The 26443-nt window shown below is 41.6% G+C and overlaps 1 protein-coding gene across 1 annotated transcript in view; it reads right to left on the reverse strand.

Annotated features, from left to right (window-relative positions):
- mcama (melanoma cell adhesion molecule a) overlaps positions 1 to 26443 on the reverse strand; it is a 53998-nt gene that overhangs the window by 10467 nt on the left and 17088 nt on the right. The window contains exons 2-9 of the mRNA XM_028595515.1: positions 7604 to 7737; positions 6221 to 6455; positions 4342 to 4412; positions 4089 to 4176; positions 3228 to 3407; positions 2282 to 2409; positions 802 to 937; positions 375 to 490 (exon numbers count right to left, since the gene is read on the reverse strand). Of these exons, the coding sequence (XP_028451316.1) occupies positions 375 to 490; positions 802 to 937; positions 2282 to 2409; positions 3228 to 3407; positions 4089 to 4176; positions 4342 to 4412; positions 6221 to 6455; positions 7604 to 7737 (1088 nt within the window). The remainder of the gene's footprint in view (positions 1 to 374; positions 491 to 801; positions 938 to 2281; positions 2410 to 3227; positions 3408 to 4088; positions 4177 to 4341; positions 4413 to 6220; positions 6456 to 7603; positions 7738 to 26443) is intronic.

The following is a 26443-nucleotide window of genomic DNA, read 5'->3' on the forward strand; positions in this document are numbered from 1 at the left end:
ACATGCACACACACACAACCAGTGAATGAACTCAAAATCTGAAAAGGGCCATGTCTTTGGTTAATGTCCAAATGCGTACAAAACTAATGCCATTCCCACTGCCCTCAGCTGTACATTGTGTTTACTGCTAATTAGTAAATGCTAGCATGCTAATATGCTACACCAAGCTAGTAAACATTACAACAGCTAAACATCAGTGTGTTAGTGTTATCATTGTGAGCATATGAGCATGCTAACGTCAGCATTTGGCTCAAAGAACCACTGTGTCTAGTGCAGCCTCACAGAAGTGTCTCAAAATTTATTTAGCAAGGTCTGCAGCTGACGACACTGCTGCAGTTCCATTTGAAATCTAATCTAGTCTAATCTGTACGTACCTTGTACCAGACAGTGGATGTTTTCAGGGAGGACAGAGCGTTGCAGGTTGCAGTCAGATCTTCTCCTTTCAGCATGACCTCAGAGTCTTTAGGTACCACCACAGCTGGGTCCAAGTCTGAACACAACAAACACACAAACGGACAAAACAAGACACAGGAAACAACATAAATTAAAGGAATACTTTTTCATTGTTACTTGCTTTCTTTTTGAGATTGAGATAAAGTGACCAATATCAATCTTACGTCTGTGATTTAAGTACAGAGCTGAGGTCAGGGTGTGGTAAGCATAGCTTAGCATAAAGACTGGAGGCATGGGACTTTGCCTACCAACTAACATGTTAAAGTACATCTCCTTCGTTGTTTCTGTCTCTAAGTTGTTTCAATATATTGTTGTATGTGTGTGTTTGTATACATCATCGTTCCTCACAATGCACAGTGAGCTGCATTTCTCCTTTGACCTCAGAGTCCAGAGGGCGACACTGGTAGATGCCGCTGTCTTTCCGTGACACTGGGGACAGCATCAACACATCGCCGTGGTTGCTCTCCAAGTCCACATCCAGCTCCTGCAACAAATACTCTCACTTGTAATTTAAATCCAAGTTGTGATCATGTGAAAGTAACAAGATAAACTAAGGCAAGTTCTTTGTATCTTGTATCAGATGTGCTCTTAGGGTGAAGACATGCTGCAACAACACCAAAACAAATTCCTTGTAGGTGTTAAAAAAACATACTTGGCAATAAAACCCTTTCGGATTCTGATTCATTTCCAAGAGAAATTGAAATTAGCATTTAATTTGTCAGTTTAGCCCTATGGGGGGTAGGTGTAGTAGTTATTTGGTGGAAAGAGTTTGTGAGTGGAAAACAGGTGATTTTATTTTAGAATTAAACCCAATAACTGGTGCGTCATGTAATCTTTGGAGCCCTTTCAGACTCAAAATCCTGCTTTGGTTTTCCAAACATACCTGAATTCATCACTTTTACCTTCGCTAATAAAAAGCTGACAACATCTTATAGCTTATTGCCAAAGGCTGACCAGATTACAGACTATGATAACATTTTAAATCCTAAATGTTTCACTGTAATATCCAAAACCACTTACTTGAAATTTTAAATAAAAAAAACACAAAATGTCTGTTATACTGTTCATTGCATTGAAAAATTGTGATTGTGAATAACTATGATGAGAAGGTTTTAGAGCTCTTATGGACATAAACAACTTACAGTTTAAGTAATAACTAAGATTTTCTTTTGGATTTTATGTTGATTGGTGTGCAATGTGCCTTACCAGACTTAGGGCTCAATCTTACACCCAGTGCAAAGCAGCGTAACTGTCATTGCTCATTTCAGACCAACGCAGTTGCAATGCACTTTAGACTAAGCGCTATAGATCTAGCTGAGTCATTGGGTCTCCAGATCTCAGCAATATTTTTGTGAGTGAGTAAAATATCGTAACACAGCATGGTGGCCAAAAGTATTAAAATAAGATTGTAAAAAAAAGGACAGATACAATTTTTTATTTTTTGATTGTCTTTCACAGCAAAAATGATGCTTTTACCTTCTAAGCCATGGTTACAACAACCGCTAACCAAATGCCAGTGACTGTCCAGTTAGGAAAAGTTAAAAACGGCAGTCAACTGAGTTTTTGTGTTGTCCACACATACAATGGATGAGTCTCTGACATGGGAATGAGTCCTACCCATGAGCCCTGTCAGTGTGGCCTCCGGTCTCAGACCCCAGCCTGGATCTGCAGGGTCAGAGCTGACAGAGCCCTCACAGACCTTGCACACTCATGTCTACATGGGGGCCCTGTGAGCTCTACATATCAAAAACATTCCCTGCATGTCTCTTGCGTGTCACCCATTCTCTCTTGGGGATTTTTAGGGTGAGAAAATGCCTCCTATTCTTACTTGTTCTCGGTTGAAAATGAAGACTGGCGGGGGGTTGCCATCACCCTGGCAACGCAGCTCCACAGTATCCCCCTCTTTGACCAAGCCCTGGGGCGACTCCTTCCACAGCTCCACCATGGTGGTGGGGTCTGGACACACACACACACACACACACACACACACACTTAGGCAGGCTTATTCAGCGAGCTGCTAAAGTCACTTTACAAGTTCATTTCCATAACGCTGACAGCACGGACTGTGTTTGGCTCTGTCTGCCACAATATCAATAATAAACCGTTTCAAACTATTTAGACAAGCAATGTGTCTGTTAAAATGCATTACTGACATACAATATTTAAAAGGGTTATTCCTGATCATGTCATATCAAACATCTGCTTGATATGCTTTCATTTTTTGGGTGATAGAAAAACTTTTTCTGGGACCATAGAGAGCCTAGGGAGATGAGTGCTATATACAATTTATATTGTCGTTTTTGGGTGAACTATTCTTTTCACCAAAAGAAAGCAAAATTAACTGTAACTGTATGTGGTCCACTTGGCCTCATGGCAGAGGAAACCCTAAACTAGAACTGCAAAGATTAATCGATTAGTTGTCAACTATTAAATTGTTCGCCAACTATTTTGATCGGTTGATCGAACATTTGAGTTTTTTTGATTCCAGATCCTTAAATGTGAATATTTTCTAGTTTCGTTGCTCCTCTGTGACAGTAAACTCAATATCTTTGAGTTGTGGACAAAACAAGACATTCGAGGACGTCATCTTGAGCTTTGGGAAACACTGATCTACACTTTTCACTATTTTCACTACTAAACTGAACAAGTTGAGTCGGATGTCCCAAAGATGGAAGATATTGCAGCAATGATTTAACCTTTACATTGTGGGACGATTACTGGCAACAACTGATGTGATACAAAAGTAATTTATTGACATGACAGCGTTAACTCACAGTGAACAGTGATGTTGACGCTGTTGGACTCAACTGTCCTGATGGCTCCTGGAACAAAGAAGCTGACCTCACAGGAGAAATGGGCATCCTTGTCCTCCTTAATCACCTTGTACTGCAGTGTGCTCTGGACGGAGAAGAAGTCACTGGACTCCCGGGTCACCAGGATCAACATATTTACATCTGGAGTATGGACAAGACAATATTAATATGTAACAATGGACCACAGCCAATACTGATAGCAGATTTACTTTAAGTGTTGAGGCTCCTATTCTTGATCTACTGTGGCTTGGATTGTATCTCATTTGTACGTTGCTTTGGACAAAAGTGTCAGCTAAATGAATAATTGTAAATGTAAATTTTAAATAGGGATAATGTAAAGCGCGGGGGTCCTAGTTGCTATTTAAAACCGGACAGGGTGACACTTACTACACAGCTACTTACTTCATCAATAATTTGACCAAAAATGTTGATTTAAAAATGGTCAAAGTTCAGAAATGCAATCATAGCAGCAGGACGCGTAATTGAGTATTTAACAAAGCTGTTTAATAATAATAATAATAATAATAATAATAATAATAATTGGTATAATAGGCTACAGCAGCATAACAGGATAGACTGGACTAAAATACAAATATAAACAGTGTAAAACAATTTAAATTCAAGCCATTTAAGTTTCGACTCTGGGACCAAAATTATTACAGTTCATCCTGTGGGGAACAATGAATGCCTGTACCAAATTTCAGGGCAAACATATACACATCTTGACAATATTTGTAGAGAGGTTTTTGTCTGGTCCAAAGGGGTGGACCGACCGACCAACTGACACGGACATCCCTAATGCCAAGCCGCTACTGCACTCACGTCCTGGTGTAGACATCAGTGGCATGCTGTTCCTGTACCAGGTGATGTTGGGTTTAGGGTAGCCGTTGCGAGCCTCACATGATGCAACCTGAATGGAGTCACATTGAAAAATCTTTAGTATCATGAGGTTGGTTATTGCAGTCTACAAATACTGTAGACAAACAGAGATTTTAGTAACTATCAGATGTATACTTTACTTTGTAAGATTATTGTATTGGTTGATCTCACAGTGTCTAGGGTTAAGCGGACCCACCTTGGTAGGCACCTCATTGGTCACAGATATTCCAGTAGTGACACCCTCGATCACTGGAGCCTCTGGAGGAGCTGAATCAGGAAAATAATTACTTCAGTCATTTATAATTAACAGGGCTGCGATAACAACGAGTTAACGCAAATTCATTTGAACGCCACTTATTTTTTGGATGCGCAATTAACGATGTAGTTTGGGAAATCAGGAAGTGATGCAGCAGTAATGTTGTGGACAGTGTTGCCAACTTGGCAGCTTTCTTGCTAGATTTAGCAAATGTTTAGACCCTCTTAGCGACTTTATTTATTTTAATTTATTACAAATTTAGCGGCAGACCATCAGGGAAAAGGCGCAATATATTCATATATATTTCTATTGCAATTAATTCACATACATGCAGTCCACAGCTCCTCGGCCAACAGTGCTGATGTCGCTCACCCTTTCTCCTCTTAGTGGGCATTTACACAGCCTGCGCCGGCCATCTTCGCATTTATTTTGAATGCTGGTAGAACGGAGTGGGGGACACGCAAAAAAAAACACAGCGAGCCTGCAAGAAAAGTTGAGACTGACTCAACTTTTCAAAAAACGCAACCCCACGTCACACTGCGGTGGCCAATCACGAAACCGGCAATCAGAGGCATGAGAATCCCGTACAGTAAACAGGAAACCTCACTGCCTCTATCGCTGCCCAGGCGTTCTCTTAATACATCCACGTCTCTGCCACGAAACACAAGCACTGAACTGCCCGGGGGCTTTGTGTAACAGCTGAATGTTTCTTGCAACAACAAAGCACAGTCTTTTTGTCTCGCTCGTCTCGTTTCTTTTTTCTTTGTAAAATCAAGCTGCATTCAAGCCTTCAAACGATCTGACGGAAAACAGTAGTTGTGAAATATAAAGTCTACTTGTACTATATTGGGGGGTTTAATTACACAAGGACGTCACACAAATGGGCCGTTTCATTGACACTCCCCCCACCGCACAACCCTGTAGCAAATCGCCGGATCGCCGTTTCCCTGCCTGAACGCCGCCGTACGCAGCAGCACTGCGCAGGCAGTCGGTGGGGGTGGGGGGCCGGGGCTGGGCGGGCCTGAGGCAGAGACGGGGAGAGAGGGGAGTGGATGGCTAGAAGAAACAAACCTCCTTGAACAGAAAGTGATGAAGAAAAGTATCTTTTGAATTAGAGTGCAGATCGCATCTTTCTGTCCGAGCCCGACCCGCGTCCGACAGAGCAGTAGCCGAACCCGACCCGAGCCCAACAGGAATTATTATATATATATTTTTGTCCGAGCCCGACACAGTTAAAATCGCGTTTTTTTTCTCATACTAATGACACGTGTACGTTTTTTATTAATTATTTATTAAGCAACTGTAGGAAGGAACAAGCACACGTTAACACAAGCGCGCACCTACATAATAAGCAGTTTTAAATTTAATATGTTCAATGCCTTATCGCGCTGATGTGACCGAGCCCGACCCGAAACCCAAACATAATTTCTAAATATCTGTCCGACGGGCTCAGTTTGGGTATCCATCCTCTATTTTGAATGGCAGGTTCAGTTTCAAAGCCCTTCCAGATGGTTCTCTCGTCAAGACTAAAGTTATTCGCATGTACTGTCGATGTGAACTGAGTTACCACCGGAGTATAGCATGAATACCACTTGAGCATTAAAAATGTGAAAAATATCCCTTTTAAAGTACATTTAGAACAAAAATGTGCAATATGTGATTTAATGAAAGTCAACTATGGACAATCATGCGATTAATCGCAATTACATTTATATGATGGATGAAATATTAATCGATTGACAGCCCTTATAATTAAATACATCATGAAACAATTTTACAACTTTGACTCTTCTATTAAACAATGTTTTGTCTTCCTTACCAAACACCCGGAGGTGGGTCTTGCCCTCGGCGCTCCCGGCAACCAACCCGTTAACCTGGCAGAAGAATTCCCTCTCATCGTTGAGATGGACATCTTGGATGGTGAGTTGAGTTCCCTGCTGGTCTGAAGTCACCTGGATGCGACCGCTGTAGTCCGTGTTGTTGTCCACCATCTGCTGCTTGTCATCACCGTAGAAGATCCGTATGCGTGGGCTGGCTGGCTGTCGGAAAGCTCTCTGCAAGGAAGGGGGGGGACACACAGTTAGGGCAAACTTTCACTCAACTCTAACATCTTGGATATACAGTAGTTAAAGATGCAGTCGGTAAGGCTTCTAAAACTAACTTTCTGTCATATTTGCTGAAATTGACCCTATGTTCCAGTAGAACTACATGAAGCAGGTCATTTAAAAAACAGCCTGTAGTGTGATTTGCAAAAATCCACCGCTCCCTGTTCAGATGCACCAATCAGGGCCAGGGGGGGTGTCTATCTACTGCGTGTCAATCACTGCTCATGCACATGCATTCATTCTCCCTTGTGGGGGTAGGGGCTTAGGAGACCGTTTTGGGCTTTAGCGGAAAGGAGGGAGGGACTAAGAAATTGTCAATATTAAAAATGTTTGCCTAAGTCCTGGATCTTCACAATCCTACCTACGGCACCTGTAAGGGTTAAACCAGGAGAACATTTATTTTTGCTCATGTATTTGGTTGCAATACAATTAAAATGTTTTTTCTTGACTGCATGCAAAACTTTTACGAGATTGAGCATTGTGTCTAGAGCTGCAAAGATTAATTGTCAATTATTAAATAATTCGCCAACTATTTTGATCGATTGATGGAACATTTGAGTTTTTTGATTCCAGCTTCTTAAATGTGAATAATTTCTAGTTTATCTTCTCCTGTATGACAGTAAACTGAATATCTTTGAGTTGTGGACAAAACAAGACATTTGAGGAAGTCATCTTGAGCTTTGGGAAACACTGATCGACATTTTTCACAATTTCCTGACATTTTATAGACCAAACTAAAGTAAACAAAGTAATCGTTAGTTGCAGCCCTATGTGTGTCACTTTATAAGCAAGGAACTAATTAAAAATCACATCTGGAAATGAACAGAGGAGAACATCACCTACAATTGTAAAGCCGGTTTGTCCTGTATAACAATGTATATAGATTTGAATTCCTGGTAGCCAGCTTTATGCTCTTATTTTATCTATTTTGAAGAAATAAAAAAGTCTGATGCTCCAACTAGAAACTGAGCTCGGGGCTCCCAGAACATGATTCAAATTATTGACTTTTAGGAGGCAGCCCTACAACATACATGCGCGGTTGGATAGTTCCAGACAGGCAGTGTCAAGTTTTCGCAGAGGGGGGCAACAGTACTCACCACAAACCACTGGATCATGAAAAAGCTGGGCTTGTTGTCGGCGTCAGTGAAGCTGTACTGGCAGGGGATCTGAGCCGAGTCACCCAGGTACACCTCAACACCCTCATGCATAGTCAGCTCCACCTTGGCCCACGCTGAAAAACACAGAAATGCACATAAATCAACATCATGCTTTGTGCAGGCAATGTGTACTGATCCCATATTATCCATGAACCATTTAAAGCCATAAAATGAAATAAAAGAAATGGCATTTCATTGTGATCATGTGACTCCTTTAAATCTAATTTTGACCCTCAACCCTAATGTAATTCTAAACTGCATTGTGTTTGGCAGATGACTGAACTGTCATCCAAAGCCAACCTGGAGCCAGTCTGCCATGTTAGCAGAACAAAGAAGAAAAGGCTTCTTGTCCACATGGCATAATTTTCATCTCCCTTCTGCCTGGCTGACTGTAGCCACAAAACCACATCTTGGCCAGAAAACCAGTTCCCTAGGCATCATCGGGGGAATGTAGGCAAGGGAAGGCCAGACAGTTTGACACTGGGCTGTTGAGTAAGAGAGCCAAGTGCTTTTTCAGCCATTTTGGACTTGGCTGCTGTTATAGAGAGGGCAGCTCACAACAGTGACAAAGAAGAACAAGTCTATTTTCTCAGTTTAATCTGGTTTGGAGTTGCCGTGCAAGATGGGAAGGGATACTCCCCCTCCCCTCCTTACACGGAGTACGTTCACATGCATACCAAAATGTCACTATTATTCCGAATATGACAATATTAATATACATGATACAGGTCATGTAAACAGCATATTCCGGTTGGATATTCCAAATAAGGCCTTTTTCCGACTTAATCATTTTCCGATTAAGACGTTTTAAGAGAGATGATCATATTGTCAAGCAAGCAGTGGTAACAACAAATGGTGGTGTTATTCACTCAAAATTCTATCTTGTTGTCCCGAAACCTATCTTGTTGTCACATTTCTTATGATTTTGGTAACCACTGTATATTCCAGTTGTCAGATAAATGAACTGGAGTAAAAAGTACACTTATTTTCCTCCGAAATGCAGAGGAGTAGACGTATAAACTGACCAGAAAATGGAAATACTATTGTTATACTAACTAGTGAAGTATCTCAACTTATAAATCGTAAAGTACAAAACAATTGTACTTAAAGGGGAACCGTTTGCATGTTGAAAGGTAGAGCAGAGCTATTCATATGATGTCTTGTGTTTACAGATATAATGCAGGCCAAATTTTAGGTTCACTGTGCAACTGTATTATGACGAAAAACATACTGTACATTTGGTGTAACCAGATACTGAGGGGAAAAACAACCAGGGACATCCCCAGGTTTTTTCTTTTAAGTTAATTGTTTTCAAAAATAAAGGAGAAAACGATTAATAAGGGCTAGACCTCAGTGTCCTAGTATGTGTTGTCAGCGTTGGTTGAAACAGACCAAGCATGAAAAGAGCTTTAAGAGTCCAGTTGCCACCCTGCTGCCCCCATTCAGCCGTCTACTCCCCCCATCACCACCCTGTCTCACCCCAACCTCCGCACCAATCATTTTCACAACTCTTTTTTTTTTCTTCTGTCCCTCCCTCCTCTGCCTGGGCCTATGCTCAGCGAACCATTCCTTTAAGACAACTGGCACGCCATTGTTCCCCCACCTGGGTGGACCAGATCTCCCCCCCTCTCACACACACACACACACACACACACACACACACACACACACACACACACACACACACACACACACACACACACACACACACACACACACACACACACACACACACAAAAGGCTAAAAACATTGAACTTGTTTACTGTGACAAAGATGATGTGAGGCAGCTTTGAGACACGAAGCAGCTTATGGAGGCTGGAGAGCAAAATATGTCACAGAAGTCAGTGTAAAAAATGTTGCGTCTCTTTGGGGCCGTGCTGGTAACTTTTCAGCTAATCCGATTAGCACTGGGGGGTTGCTGGGGATTTGGCTTCAATAGCCAACCTGGGACCGGTCTTATCTGTTCCTGTTGTGACTTTATGCTGCATGGACTAAAGCACAAGTACACATGAGCCATGATCTATGGACCCTGACAACAAAAACTTCTGCCTGTGTGTGTGTGTGTGCATACATTTGTGGCTGTCTGCTGTCTGTGTCTGGATGATAGAGCTAATTCATTCAGGAAAAAAAAAAAAAACACTACTCCAGAATATTTGGATGTGTTGACAGGATCAGGCCTGTGACTGGACAACAAGACCCCCAATGACTGGCCTGTCGGAGGGATGAGGGGAGCAGGGGGAGACTTTCACAGTTCAACAACAAATGGTTCCATTACAAACGGCAGATTAACCTCTCCACTAGAGGTAGATTTCTTCACAAAATGCTGCAGCAACATTATCAATAATTATGTCATTGTTGAAATTACAGTATAACTGTGATTAATTTAAAATGATGCTGGAGTCACTTCCATGGTATGGTTAATGCCAATGTTTGAATGCTCTCCATTTCTTTTTTCTCCTTTGTGATTCAGATTTCAGTGCTGCCATCCTGCCAGTCGTCACAGCTGCGCTGAGAAATCGTTCGCCAATATAACTCATTTTATACCTTGCATCGAGGAATATAGATACGTTTTCTGGAAAAATACCTTTGTTCATTTGAAGCCAAAGTTCTCTCATGTTAAATTTTGATGTCTTGGGGCGGTCTCTAGCTCACCCAGTAAGAGCGTTCGCCCCACGTTGGCTGAGTCCTGCAGCAGCGCAGGGTTTCAATTCGACCTGCTGCCCTTTGCTGCGTGTCGTACCAAATCTCTCTCTCTCTCTCCCCCTTTCATGACTATCCACTGTCTCTACACAATGAAAAAGGGAAAAGCCCCCCATTTTTTTTTTAAATGTTGATGTCTGAACACAAGCAACTGTAAAACAACTTTGCCCAAAAAAAACTGGAACTGGCAAAAATCTTGATTGAAATTACTGAAGTGAATAAAAAAGTAAAGAAATTCAATGTCAGCTTTCAGTACTTGTTATTTATTTTAGCCATGCCATGGCTCAAGAGTCAAATGTCACTGTTTGGTCAGAAAGTCAGCATCAGGTCAATGAGTTCTCTTAACCTGTGAAATATATCCGTGCTGTGTACAGACATTGGTGGTTGTGAGACGGGTGGTTCTGTATCTAATGGCGCTCACCCACTGCTAGTAAAAGCTCGGCTCGACCGCGGTGCTTTAGTACCGCCTCATGAGCGAGGCGAGCGTGGCTGGTCGTCATAGCGACGCTGCAGGAAACTGCGGTGACCTAACGCGACACACACACACACAGAACGTCGAAGGTGTGTGGTTTTTGGTTCTCTGCATGTAGCTGTTGCCATAGCCATAAGTAACATTTTGTTTTAAAAGAAGCTGAAGGCAGCAAAAAAACACCGCTGGCTAAACTATTTAAAAAGTTTGTTCAGGACACCCCCGTCTGACACTAGCAGTGATGACGCAGTGATTCTCTCTGACCAATCAGGAGTCTGCAGGTTTTCACGTCACCTTTTGGTATCGCCTCAGCTCACTTGGAACCTCGACGGAGGCGATACTAAAAAAAAAAAGCACCTGTTGGCAGGTACCAGCAGTGGTGGAGGAAGTACTGAATCTCAGTACTTAAGTAAAAGTACAAATAACCAGAGACATATTTACTTTACTACTTAAGTAAAAGTAAAAAAGTACCTGATTTTAAATGTACTTTAAGTATTAAAAGTAAAACGATTTATTCTCTTAATGTCTATATTCTAATAATAATAATAAAAAACAGCATGCCTAGGGGCTGTGGCATTTTAATTAAGTTAGTTTTAGGTTAATGTAATTGTGCTTACCATCTGTGGCCCAGTTTACATTCTGACTTACAATTCTGGTTATCTATCAGCATGAAGCTCGACTTTGCATCATTTCCCACGGGACAGTGAATGCTGCACACAGTTATCTAGTGAGAACACACGGGCTTGGACAAGTGCGTGGCTTCGTAGCAGAGGAGGACTGGGAATGTTTTTAAGATAAATAAGGGTTGTATGTTAACCCTATGTGAACGGATGCTTCACATATGACCAAGCAGAGTAACGGGAGCAGCAGCAGTAACGGGAGCAGCGGTAGCACCGGGAGCGGTACGCCCCTGGCCAATAAATGCTATTGAAGGGCGGGTCTTGGCGTGGCGGTGTAGGAGCCGCTGCTGAAGGCTTCCCTGCGGACTGCTAACATGTGACGGTCAGGAAGACGTTTTGGCGGGGGGGGGGAGAGGGGGAACTGATCAGAAAATGTACAAAAATGTAACAGAACGTTGTAGAAATGTAGTGGAGTGGAAAGTAGAGATATTTGATGCAAAATGTAACAAAGTAAAAGTCAGAAGTATGCTCTATTGACTACTTAAGTAAAGTACAGATACGTGAAAAAAGGATTTAAGTACAGTAACAAAGTATTTGTACTTCGTTACATTCCACCACTGGGTACCAGGGACTTTTTTTCACAAAGTTGAGTAGAGTCAAGGCGAGTCGAGCAGGTACCATGTAATGGAAAAACACCAATAATGACTTTGATGATCTCAAAAATAAAAAAAAGGTACGTGTGTAGATTTCACATGAATGGAAATGAAAAAATCCAACTTGCCGCGCATGGAAAAGTAACTTCCGATCTGATCCACTTTTGAGTTAAATGTCTTGAAGAGTACAAAAATAAAATTCCAAGAAGTTGGGTACACACTTTCACGTCTCTTTGGATCAATTGTTATAACTTCGGTGATACTTCAACTTTTCATTGTAATTAAGCCACTTCTCGTGTAATGAATGCTAACTTTTTGTTACAAATAAAAGGAGAAAGAGTGGCCAGGATTGCTCAGTTGGTAGAGCGGGCACACATATACAGAAATTCATGCCTCGACGCAGAAGGACCAGTGTTTGAGTCCGACCTGGGACGATTTCCTGCACGTCTTCCCCCTCTCTCCCCCCCCTTTCATTGCTTTCCTATCATTACAAGGCAGAAATGCCCAAAAAAGTAATCTTATAAAAAAAAAGGAGAAAGAATAATGACTTTTCAAACACAAGTCAACCTTTCTCGAAATTAAGACCACATTTCCCATGAGTACCAACGCTTTCAGAGATGTACAGAGGATGTCGCTACTTTGTATGCAATAAAACACCCTTAAAGTGCTCATATTATGCTCATTTTCAGGTTCATAATTGTATTTAGAGGTAATATCTAGGGTTAATAGGTTTACATGGTTTAATTTTCAAAAAACACCATGTTTGAGTCCAACTTGTGACGATTTCCTGCATGTCTTCCCCCGTCTCTGTCCCCTTTCTCACCTAGCTGTCCTATAATTGAAATGTGGAAAAGCCCAAAAAATTATCTAAAAAAAAAAAATGAAGTAAAGGCTGGACTACAATAGAGCTGTTTGGAGCAGTTTGTGAACAGTGTTTTCTGTTGGAGATGCTAAGTGCCTTTGGCGTGGACTTTGGGCTTTTTCACTTTGTAAACCTATAACATGCACAAAAAAGATATATAACACAATAAAGGAAAGGGGAAAAGACAAAAAGCATAATATGAGCACTTTAATGTGATAAAGTAATAGGCTACAGCTGGTTATGTGACAGATCTCTCACCTACTGCGACAAATTATTGGGAATGTTCTCATTTGTTTAGAGTGATTACTGTAACGTCTTAACATTTGGTAATAATCTAGGTTGTTATGTAGCACTTTTAACCCCTCTTAAACGTTTATAGAGAAGATGGAGCATGTTAGACGGGATAGAGACAGAATTAAGAGAATAAAGAGAGAGAACAAATTAGTTTTCTGTCCTTTCATTCAAGTCAAATAAAGAGACTCTCACAATGCAAATCGGACAACAACAGACACAATGAGGGGGATACTTCCAGGACAACCTCTGCATACAGTCGCTCATTATCTGCCTAACACAGAGACAATACCCTCAGACTCTACCTACAGTGGTCACCATTATCAGCTTTCCCATTTGATTAAGGCTGTCAGCTTAAGTCTCTAGTAGATCTGCAGCTCCAACACTGATAAGAGTCCAAATCACCTCTGACAGAACAAACCAGCCTCATTTACTCACCCTAATCCCACACATGCCTGGTGAGCCATGAAATGAGACCAAATTCTTCTAAGAACATTAAAAAGTCTTGTAATAAATTAACTATAAACCCTCATGTCCACTAAACATGTCAGGGTGATTTTTGGAGAGATTGAGTAGAGTCATTTGGAATCTTTTCTTTTGATGTAATGCTGTAGCCACAAAAAAACATGGTTTCTTGTCTTTGAATACTAAAATATGAAGATAGGTTCAAAGAAAATTTGAAAAAAGCAGATGCACCACATTCTGGGAAAGAAAATCAGCTTTTTTTGAAGCTACTCGTGAGAAAATGTAAGAGCAGATCAGCGTTTCAGACTTTTTCAGGACATCTCTGAATAAAAGTTGTGCGTGGACACTGAGGGTCCCTCAGAGAGTGGAGGGTGTAAAAAGCTAGCATGTAAGTGTGGATGACAGGGAGAAGGATTTCTCAATACGCAACCCCTGTGTGGTGTCGAACACCTGGGGGACGCTGTGTACTGCCTGACATCAAAGAGCACACACACACACACACACACACACACACACACACACACACACACACACACACACACACACACACACACACACACACACACACACACACACACACACACACACACACACACACACACACACACGAGATGAGAGCTCCTTGTCTGTGCTTTCAGAGGCAGCATCTGGCACAAATCTCCCATGAGCATGTTCCCTGGGTGACAGTCAGTACCAGTGAAGGCTCCAGGATTTATTCTTTCACATATAGAGATAAGGAAGTGCAGCAAATCTCCTCAAAGGCCCCTCTTTATGCATCAGTGACCCCCCCCCCCCACACACACACACACACACCTTTTCATGCAGCAGAGCATATCACAGGACCTCGCACGTAGCCCACCAGGATCACTGTTGAGGTGGACTAACTCAGGTTAGGACTACTAGACATGTATGGGACTGATACTGGCCTTTCATTCACAACACGTTGCTTTGTGCAAACATCAGTTTTCATAGGGCTGTAGTTCTTTTTTTTTTGCACTTGCACCTGTTTTGTAATTTTCTGACTCCAAACAATCCCACATGTGCCAGGTGTTCATGTCTGTCTCATTTGGCATATTGTAGTTTTCTGCCTGCACAGACCACCTGTCTTTGCAAATGCGAGTGCAAAGTTTCTGTGGTTTAAGTTGCAGAGAAAAAAAACACACTTCACACAGTTCAAATGATTTAAATATGTCTGGAGTTGTGCTCATACATAACCGGGTAGCTACTATAGCTCCATCCATGGAAATGGTGATCAACACATATGTGATAGATCCAACTGTAGAGGTCAACTTACAGAAATACTAACTCTTCAATCAGATCAGATTGTAAAACCCTTTGAGGCACATTTGTAAAGATTCAATCAAATACACACAGTTTTGTCCTTGACTGTTTAATTCCATATGTATATAGCAAGTCATCTTAAATCAACAACTTTGCATTAATGGTTTCAACAAAATGGAATCTCTGTTTTTTTAATTTAAGAAATCTGCGGATCTTAAATCTGCCCGCAAACATGACTTAAAAAAAAAAAAAAACATGCATCACGCTGGGAATGTTTCTGTACTGGTTTTATGGGTTTCACTACATCTTCCAACCTCCAACAAACAGTCTGCTAACACTGGCTTTTTAAAGAATTGCTAATCATCCCCACTGGTTAGCAACTTCTTCAGCAGCTGCATTAATTTTTCATCATCACACCCGATGGGTGAGACTTCATTAAAGGAGCAACACGAATGTTTTATTTATGCTTGTATCTGATGTTTGGCAGTGAGTGTGGCTTGTTCCTCTGCATCCACTACCCATCAATAGACCCCCTGCAGAGCTTCTGGGGTCTGGCATGCAGGTTTGCTCTGCAGCCACAGGATGGCTAATTAAAGGTCAACAGGCTAAACACTGTGTCTACATCAAGGGGGGTGGGGGGCATCCTTTAGCTATCAGCAGAAGTAAAACAAATTTGGAGATTGAGCCTACGGTAACACATTTTCCTAAATACTCATTAAGCAATTGTGCGTACCCGACTGCTAGAAACTCGACCCCACAGCTACAAACATGGAAATACAACTTAAGTTTATTATCTAGTCACCTTTTTACCATAAATAGACCCGATCCAAGAGTAACAACAGTGGATCAATCATTATCTAGTACATGAATAGTGCCTGAATAGGGTAATATAGTCACTGAAACTAATGTTGAAAGATCTGCAGTTCCACAATCCAGAAATACCTCGGACCACAATGCTGCAGTTATGGGGGAGACACTGAGTAGAATTCTTTTTGGTTTCCATTTCAAAACATAAATATCTATTCAAGGATACATGATTGGATTTCCTTCCTACTCCTAAATGGATTTGGTATGTTTGGACTAATGCTAACCACAAGCACGTCCTGCCCTATCAAGACATGCAGGCATCATAACAACAAAATGTAGGGAACCATTTCCATAGAATAATCTAACAATAAACAACATGTCGAGTGACCCCACTTTACTGAAGGTGGACAAAATGACATTTGGAGGTATACGGAATCTGAAACAGCAGTGATCATATTAAAGTGTGTGAAAGACGAGACATTAAGGTAAGAGGGGCCAGGTATGAGGCCTCGGCTGTTATTCTAACACTATAAATAGAAGACCTTTTTTCCAATCAAAGCTCTGACGACAGCACGCTGACTTGCCGCTATACTCCAACAAAGGCCTTCTTATCCCAGGCCCTGTGGTTATCATTACGCTGCTGAAAATCCTTGAAAGCTACAAACTAGGTGCCAACAAAATCAGCTTTCCCTCATCCGTCAAGCAGAAAGGGCTGGCCTGAGATAATCACTTCCATTTCAATTGCCAGACACCATGAGCTCTGCTAACTTTGAATTTAAAAAAAAAAAAAAAAAAAAAAAAACGTCACTGTTAAAAGATCAGGCATATTTAGTACTATTTTTTTTGGCGCTTTTGCCTTATAAATAAATAAATGGAGCTGGAATCCGAACCGCTGTCATTTACTGGATTTTGGATCAATGCGAAATAATCCAATGTACAGAATACATGTACAGAAATTCAGCGTTCCTGACAGAACTGCAGCATTGTTAAATTAGTCCCTCACTACTACAAATTGATGGTGATGATGTCATTGGCCTGCAATGATTTATTTCCAGCACGATGGGGTGTGAACTAAATGTAATGATGCTTTGGCAAAAGTTCGATAAGGAACATATTTTCTCCGTCACTTTCACCATCCCAAATTGTCAAAGTTCTTACATTCACAACTCTGGTGTCACCATATCGGACCAGTCATCTGTCTGCCTGCGCACCATGAGCCACTCAGTCCTTGGAGCATTGCATTTCTGTCAGTACATCTTTCAGACCTACGACTGCCTGTTCACCACATCCACATTATCCCCACTATTACATTCAGGATGTTCCAGGACATTTAACAGAGTTTCCATCATCTAGCTGTAGGCTTTAGTCATTCTGGGGGATCCTGTCCCTATCTTCTAAATTCACATGGGCCTACACTTAATGAATATGCTTCACAGTGATGGAGTCTAATTGCCAAAGTCTTTGTATCTAACCTCAGTGAATAGTTTTCAGAAGATTTTCTTTTTTTTTTAAATTGAGCAATTGGTTTAAAAAAAAAGAAATTCAAGGAGCCGCCACACACTGACACTGCAGCAGAAAGCAAGCAAGAAAGTAAGACAATGATTCATTCCTCTGGTCTTCATACACAACCACCTAATCCTTTATGCAAACAGGCTGAATCCATTTAGTGGAAATGATCTGATAGAGCCTCACATTGTGCTGGATGAGTCGGCTGGGTTTTTACATAAAAATCTACACTCCACTTGAATGATGATTGCGAGCTACGCTTCTCACACACACACACACACACACACACACACACACACACACACACACACACACACACACACACACACACACACACACACACACACACACACACACACACACACACACACACACACACACACACACACACACACACACACACACACACACACACACACACACACACACACACGTTTGAACTCTTTTACTTTGTTTTTTGGGTCTGTGTCCATGTTTGTTTCTGACTATTAGCATACAAGCTGTGCCCGTCCTACAACAAAGGCCTATTTGTGCACTCCCTCTCCTTTTATCCCATCTATCAGACATGAGGCGAGCTGTTGGGCTAGCATGCCACACCTAATTCACCGGGATCAAAATGGCGAACCCCAGCCCCCCTAAACCCCCCGCTGAGAACCTTAATGCTCTCAAAGAGAATATCAGAGTGATCACAGGTGCACTGCTGTGTTAATGAGGAGGATAGGCTACCCAGGCCAGTCCTACTAACACCCTCCCCCCACACACGATTCAAAAGCACTGTTGTTTATTATTAAATAATAATTTCAATTCCAATGGCAGACTCCCCAGACCCCCCCCCCATCCATCTAAACCAATCTGAAACCCACAGTTCAATAACCACGCCTGCTTTCCACAGCGACTGGCCGAGTGTGAAAATGGGCACAGCTCCAATCACATCACAAACTGCTGTCTACACACTCCTGTTTCTACAACTGACCATATGATCCCCACTGTGTTGGCAGTGATGAGAGACGGTGTGACAGAAACCTGGATCAGATCCAGCTGGAGGTAACAAATATTCAGGTAGAAGAATCCTCCCTCCAGTCGAGCTCAGAGACTTAGAGAATCCATGTCAAAGAGCACTGAAGCTGTTGTTGCTGCGTGTGGTGAAACACCTTTTTTTCCCTTTAAGATCAGACTGTGATGCTAAACTAAAGGGAACACTGTGTGCATTATGAGTTTTAATATGAGCCTTTTCTTTTATAAAGCTTTCAGCAAATGTTCCACACATGGTCATCTCCAGGGATGGCCAAGAAATAGTCATATACGCTGAAACCATGTATGGTTAACCCTTTATATTATGGGACCTTTCTGGTTAACTAAAGAATAAAAAAATATACATAACACTAGCAAAATGTGGCAAAACAGTATAATGCCACTACAATATGCTTTGATCCCAATACGATCAATGCAAAAACCTTGCTAAAAAGATCCTGTTTCACTTCCGAGGACCTATCAATATTTGCCATCTCAACTGTTTTTTTCATATTTGAAGCAGTGTTTGAGTGGGCAGGCATGCAGCTGTTAGAAGAAGAGAAAGCTGAAAAGCACGGATACGTTTGTGTGGGACGCTACTGGAATTTTATCAGCCAAATCAGTAAAACTGATCTCTCCCTGCCTCTTAGCAACAGATTCACCTGAAACAAAAAAAAGATTTTAGGATCAGATTAGACTTTTGGATGTCAATGTTTTGTCTACTTAATCAGTAACTCAGTTGTGTTCTTTGCAGATGTTCTAAGGCTGGATGAAAGGCAACTCCATGCAGGTTGAGGAGAGAGAAGCCCGGACAGTGGCAGCTATTGCTGGGTGGGGGAGGGAAACTTGAGGAGGGCGGTGATAGGGAGCAAACAAAGCATATGTGGGCTTGACAGGATTTTACAACTGTAAGAAGTTATTATGGCAGCAATCATTTTATTCTCCGTCTACATGACCACATCAACTCAGTGTGCAGCTAATATTTCTCTGTATCTCGACATCATTGCAAATGAGTAAAACAACAATGATTTTCAAGACTTAACCAATTAATGATCATCAGGTAAACATTGGAAATACAGCACTATTTGATTGGCATTTGCAGATGATTTTGCATTGTGTTGCAGCAGAAGTTGAGCCAATTCAAATTTATGACAGCTGGACTCAACTAAGCAATTAATCGATTCATTCTTTCAGATTTACTTTTGACATCACTGTTCTTATTAAGTAAGGACCGTATGTACAGTGCATATGAACATGTTTGGACAATGTGTACAGTGCATATGGACATGTTTTCTCCCAATAACCTGGGCTGTTGTGTGCATGTAAACAGTCTGGGAGAGTCAAAGGTTCAAAACAAGTTCACCTTCTCAGCTGCCTCACAGATCTACAACACGTGTATTTTCACAACAAACTTGCCCTGTATTTCACGTCAAAACACAGCGCTCGCTTACAGGAAGTAGTAACGACTTTCTCCTTTTACTCTAAACGGGAGTCAGATGCCTGCAGTCGGTCAGACACAATGTCAAACACAATGATATATCTGTGTTCAGAACTAATAACCAGCTGCATTGTTTGATATGAGAGCAGGGAGCAGCTCAACGCCTACTTTATCTTGATCTCTAGACTGGGAGACTCCAGTTCTCAGGGCTCAGCAGACAATATCCAGCGCTTGTTGTATTCACACCGCCACGACGTGCCAAGACCTTGAGCCAGGGCTGCGGTTATGACTGGATTCCCAGTCGTCGGGTGGCACTGTGTCCTGCTGGGCTGGTGAGGATAGAGGAGGTGGGGTTCACATTGACACAAGCAGCTGTGAACAATAGTAAAGTACCCCCCCCCACCATTCCCATGCTGTGGAGGACAGGGGCAGCTGAGGAGGGGAGCTCTCCAACAACACCTGTGGGCAGCCCATTTGTCAAGTGATTTGTGGGAAGAAGTGTGGAAGCAGAGAGGAAGGAGGGCAAATAGGGGTGGGTGGGTGGTTGGGTGTGTGTGTGTGTGTGTGTGTGTGTGTGTGTGTGTGTGTGTGTGTGTGTGTGTGTGTGTGTTTTAAAAGTAGAGTATTATCACAGGACCACACACAATGAAATGCCTGTTGATTTCCCTCTTACACACACCTGTGCATCTTTAAAAAAAAACAAAAAAACTTGCACTACCTCTTATCCTCTCCCAAATCATGCCATGTTCAAATGCTGTCAAAAAGTAAGAAATTCCTATATTTCTTCATTTAACTGGTCAAAAGAATTATCCTTTCCGCTCACAACTGATAGGAATATTGCCCACAATCTGTGCTTCCAACTAAAGAACCCTGCACAGACCGGCTGTCAAAGGAATTATTCTACCTACTTTATACATGTACCTGCGCGCACACACACACACACACACACACACACACACACACACACACACACACACACACACACACACACACACACACACACACACACACACACACACACACACACACACACACACACACACACACACACACACACACACACACACGACTCTGTGCTGAAATTTGATTCTGAGATCTGTTTCAGCATTCAGTCAAAAGTAAATAGGTCTCATAGTTCAACATGACTTGGGTCTTAACGCTGCACTAATCAATATTTTCATCAACAGTGGACCAAACTACTATATGTAATGTGAAAGGCAACTAGCTGGTGTACATAGTGGAGCATTTATCAGCAAAAGAGCCAGATATTTCCCTCAAAAGTTGGTGGAGATCAGAAACTGAGCTAAAAGTGAAAAGTGAAAAACTCCAAATAAATGCTAACGTTGCTAACACATTTTTATGCAAGGCGTGAAGGCCTTTGCCTGCTCGTGTTTCTCGACTCTGACTTCTTTTGGTCACGGTGTTCTGAGAATTTAGGAATGAACTCGTCGAGTACAAAAATCATCCATCGTGGAGTTGTAAACTACTTTTAGAGGGACCACGGTGTTCCTGGTGGAGTGATTTTAACGACACTACACTTCTATTCTCACTAAACATCTACCAAACACAACAAAATGCACAATGTAAGTCAACACTTGAAGCAAAGACAACAGCTTGGTATATAACAAGAATCCATACACACAAGTGCTGATGAGACAAAAGTGAAATAACCCAAGTTATGCTGAAACATGTATAAATTAACCACCACAGACAGGCACGCCATTGAAAATCCTCTGCTCAGAACACTCCTCTTTGATTAGACGGTTGATCTTTTAACAGCGTCCAATATCAGGGCTCAGGGAGTGGGGGAGGATTTGATATTTAAGCATCTCTTTATCCTCTCCCTTTTGAAATGTCAAGTTCAAAGATCCAGACCAGCAGCCTTGATCTGTGAGCTAAGACGACCTAGAGAATTACCCGGCAACTCCTAACCACCATCACACGGCAGAGAAGACCACAGCTTTGTGGCGAATCGCAAGACGGTACACATGGAGTGTCATTAACTGTGATTATATTAAAGTCTGTAAACAGGCTTCTGATGTTTGTTCCTCGTGCTCTGGTCAGACCCGCTTAATCGAATCAAAGCAGTGTTTTCTCTGTAATGAAATGCTCATTGTGTGTTTGAGCTTTTTTTCTAATTGAATTCAACTTATTCAAGTAGGACACTTTCCCAAGCAGTCCCTAACATCCCCACAGTGTGTTAAGTCCTTTCAGTTTGTGTGATTTTTAAAAGACAAATATGAAAAGGTTTTGATGTCTATAATGAGGAGAAGGGATGGATGTGCTGCCCTACAATACTGAGTAGCGTGCCAGTGTCAGTAAATGAAGTACTGCCAGTTCATTTAGAGCCAAACAGAGCCTGATGTCCTGCTGAACTGGAGCCAAACCAGGCAATGCACTGATAACAACATTACCGTAATACGCCAAAGATAGAGCAGAGCCATTATTAGGTTTTTCACTTTTATGGTTATTGTAACACTTTATTTCAAACTTTTATAAGCAGTATATGCACACACTATAGTGATGTTTTAAGAAAATATAAGTTTATTAAAAAGGTCCCACATTGTAAAAAATAGTGAGATTTCCATGTATCTCACTATTGGTCGAGGTGCTATATAAATACTTTGAAAGTATCAAAGTGCTCAATCCACAGAGAAATGCGTACCACCCTGTGCCTTTAAAACAAGCCGTCAGGACTTCTGTACGGTTGCGATGTCACAACTATATATTAGGTAGAAAGAGCCGCTACAGTGCCGTTACAGTCATTCCCCGGCTGCAAAGACGGTGCAGAGGCTCCGAAGGGGGCAGATGCAGAAGACCCGGAAACACTGACAAAATCAGCGCAGACCGGGGTTTTTCAGGAGGGGGGTCTTAAAAAGACAGGTGTTTCAGACAGAGGGTGAATACAGCTATATTCAGGCGTATGAGAAAAATAATGTGTTTTTTGAGCATTTAGGCATGTTCTAGTAGAAACACAAAATACAAGTATGAACCTGAAAATGAGCAGAATATTGGACTATTACACCTAAGTGCACGCTGGTGTATGAGCAAATAATTAATGGTGAATAATAAAGTTAAGCCCAGTTGTAATATAAAATGTCCACAAGAAAAGTTCTTATAATATATCTGTCATAGCTGCATAAAACTACATTGTAATGTTTTATAAACTAAACGCGTTTAGTGTTTATAAATCTTAAATTAATGGTGTCATTCATTTTGTGTTTGGTCAGTTATTCCTATAAACAAAATACAACTTATGGCTTTGAGAAATACTGAGTTGATACAAAACATGTTTTTGAGCTTGTCGGATTATATACTATATCTTTGTTGCTGTTTTTTTTTTGATCATCAGATGGACTGCTTTGCCCTCAACAGCCAGACAAACTTCTCGTAAGCTCAGTTTTCACCACAAGATTTCAGCCTGTAAAGCACCTGAGAATCAAATCTGCTCAGCTGGAAGCGTACGGGACCCATCAGCTAACATTTAGGCGCTAAGGCGATTACAGCAAATGCTTATGGCAGATTGAGTCCACTCTGTCGGTTGCCTACATGGACAAAAGAACATGGAGGTGAATAAAGTTAAAAAAAAAGTTTATGCAGTGAAGTTTAAAAAGTTATAAAGTAGGTTAAAGTTAAGTTCACTTAAGTTCTAAAGGATCAGCTCATTTTTGGTTCACCCCAGAGTTTTCTGAGGTGAGGCTTCATCTATCACTACGAACACGTCAGCACGTCTGACAGCATGACTGCCTCTTATGAAGAGAGCACTCTAGTGATTTTACACACGAGGATTCGTTTTCTCACTGTAGAGAGAACTACTCAGCCCGTGGAAATGGTTGTTTAATGTCTTCTGTGGCTCTGGAGCAGCTGAGAAAACCTGCACAATGTCATTGAGGTTATCTCAGCTTGGGCCAGTCCTAGGGGACATTATGGGGAGTGTAGGATCCAGGGTTTAAAAGTCTGGATATTTTGTCCTCTGCTGCTTCGAGTTTGACCATGCTTTTTAAAATCTGTCTCTTGCAAGTCCCCTAACTCTATGGACGCTCAGCACTAAATCACTGCAGTACCCATTTAAGACCAAATATAAAAGAAAAAGATACAGACAAACATTAGAAGGATACGTCTGGTGACATTCAATATTTTTCTTATCAAACAATGTCATTAAAAGACCAGTTTTCCTATGATTTGGGCTTGAGGCGGATTGCTACAGACAAGTTAAGGAAATCTTTTCATGAGATTTTAAGAAAACAAAAATGTAGAATATTGCCAGCCTTAACCTCTAAACCCACAGGTCCTGAGAAATGTGAGCCTGGGTCTTTGCAACTAATCTGTAGGATTAAAAGGACTAGTTCACCCAAAAACAATATAAGTTGTATATAGTTCTCACCTCCCTCGACTCTCTATGGTCCCAGAAAAGGTTTTCTTTCGAATGGCGTTTAGGAGAGCAGAGCGACCCAAAAAATAACGCAAATCAGGGCAAACAGACTTCCGAACAAAAGACAGCAAAAAGGTTATAAGACTTTGATGAACAACTGCTAAACAAAGCATTTACAAAGAGGATACAAGACACTTGGAAACTGCTGCACAGACATTTTTCAGAAAGTTTTTCAGACGTTTTATAACCTTTTTAGCTGTCTTTCGTTCAGCCTCAGTCAAAGTCTGTTTGCACTGATATGCTTTATTTTTCTGGGCGCTCGTCTCTCCTTAATGCCATTCAATAGAAAACCTTTTCTGGGACCACAGAGACCCGAGGGAGGTGAGTACTATGTAAAATGTATATTGTTTTTGGGTGAACTATTCCTTTAAATGGATTCTTGAATTTCCCCTTGGGGATCAATAAAGTATCTATCCATCTTGCGACATATTGTAATGTGAAACAAGATTTTGTTCTTTTGTGGCCGGTTGGCTTGGTTGGTAGAGCGGGCGCACATGTGCAGGGGTTTATTCCTCGACGCAGAAGGTCCAGGGTTCGAGTCCGACCTGTGTTGGTTATCCTGCATGTCTTCCCCCCTCTCTCTCCCCTTTCATATCTCAGCTTTCCTATCTAATAAAAAGGCAGAAATCCCCCAAAAAGGAATTTTTTTTTCATTTTGTTCTTTTAGCTGACAGCTAATCGCTCTCACCCTTTGTCCCTCACTCTTCTCCAGCTCCGAGTTAGTGATAAAAACCTATTCAATGTAGCGCTTTAAATCTGTCAAAAACTCACTCACGCCATACAGTACATCATGTGCAGACTTCGAGCAGAAGAGGATGGGGAGGTAGAAGATGGTGTCACATAATGTCTTTGCTGCTTGGTCGTTAAGAATCACTGATCTTAATGACAATCCCAGCAGGTGGTAAGATATGAAAGAACTGGAGATCAATAAAATAAGTTAACATGCTCGATTTTTCACTCCTCCACTATTATTTGCCATGTGTTATGTACCCTTTAACAAGCACAAGCGTGTTTTTTCAGGCCCGTCACTAGTGTTCCTGGTCTCTGCTGGGCAGCAGATGCCAAGCTGGCTGGAGGTGGAGGAAGCCCATGGCGACATGACTCCTCCAGCCCTGCAGGGGGCTTTGCAGAATCAGACATCCCTTCACCCGTTTGCTGCTCTTCAACCATACTTGGGTATTTTTGGACATGGTTTCCACACACACACACAAAAAAATCATTTACTTAGCTTTTTTGACTTAATGTATAGCTAGCTGACATACTGTAAACAGTCGGATCTTAAGAAATGCGGCAAAGCAGGTTATGACGGCACAGCACTTCAGGAGCCATCACTTATTAAATGAGACTCTGAATGGGGTCTGTTATATCAATATGACTGCATACTTGAGAAGTATGACATATGCTGCAACTTAACCCCCGCTGCAGAGGTCTTAAAGGTGTAAATACATTCTATGTAGCAGTTAATAGGATCTTTGGGACGGCTTGTGCATACTTCCAGGAAGAGTAAGTTAAAAAAGAAATGAATTTGGCAGTGACTGACAATTCATAATATAGCCAATCCAACTTTAAGAGGTACTTTGCGTTGCCACTAAAACCTACAACATAATAAAAGGCAACATTTTCAGACCAGAAAAAAAATTGTTTCAATATATTGAAGGTCACTTTAACAACAGGGCATGCAAAGCAGCCCAGACGCCCCGGCAACCTCATCCAGCTCCTCAAGTCTCCATGGGTGGTTTCCATGCCAGATGCCCAAACCACCTCGAATGACTCCTGTCTGACACCAGGGTCTGCTTCTGTCACCCACTGATGATGTCAGAAGGGAGACTTTGGCTAAGATAAGATTCATGTTCTCATCTTCGCCTTGAGGGATGCTGGGAGGTTTTGCTGCTGTTTTGCTGTCACAGCTGAGTGCATTTAGAGACGGCCAGAAAGCACTTTCCAGGACACAACGGCTATTATGGTTTCCTCCACATGTTGTTGAATTTAAAGTCACACCAGGCAACATGCAGAAGCCTCACTTTAGCAGTTACAAAGTGTGTATTTGCTGCATTTTTTTTATTATGTTTAGTGTTTTCCAGCTATAAATTAGTCTGACTCTACAGATGTACATTGCTGGGATAAAGCCTTAAGGTCCCTCCTTTCTCTCATCATCTCCTTTTTTCCACTAGCCCAGAATAGATGGGTGGTGTAGCCAGACACAGCACTGTGGAACTATTAGTGGTGTTGAAATTAATCATTGCA

The sequence above is a fragment of the Perca flavescens genome, chromosome 13 (genome assembly GCF_004354835.1).
Source record: "Perca flavescens isolate YP-PL-M2 chromosome 13, PFLA_1.0, whole genome shotgun sequence".
NCBI classification, from domain to species: Eukaryota; Metazoa; Chordata; class Actinopteri; order Perciformes; family Percidae; genus Perca; species Perca flavescens.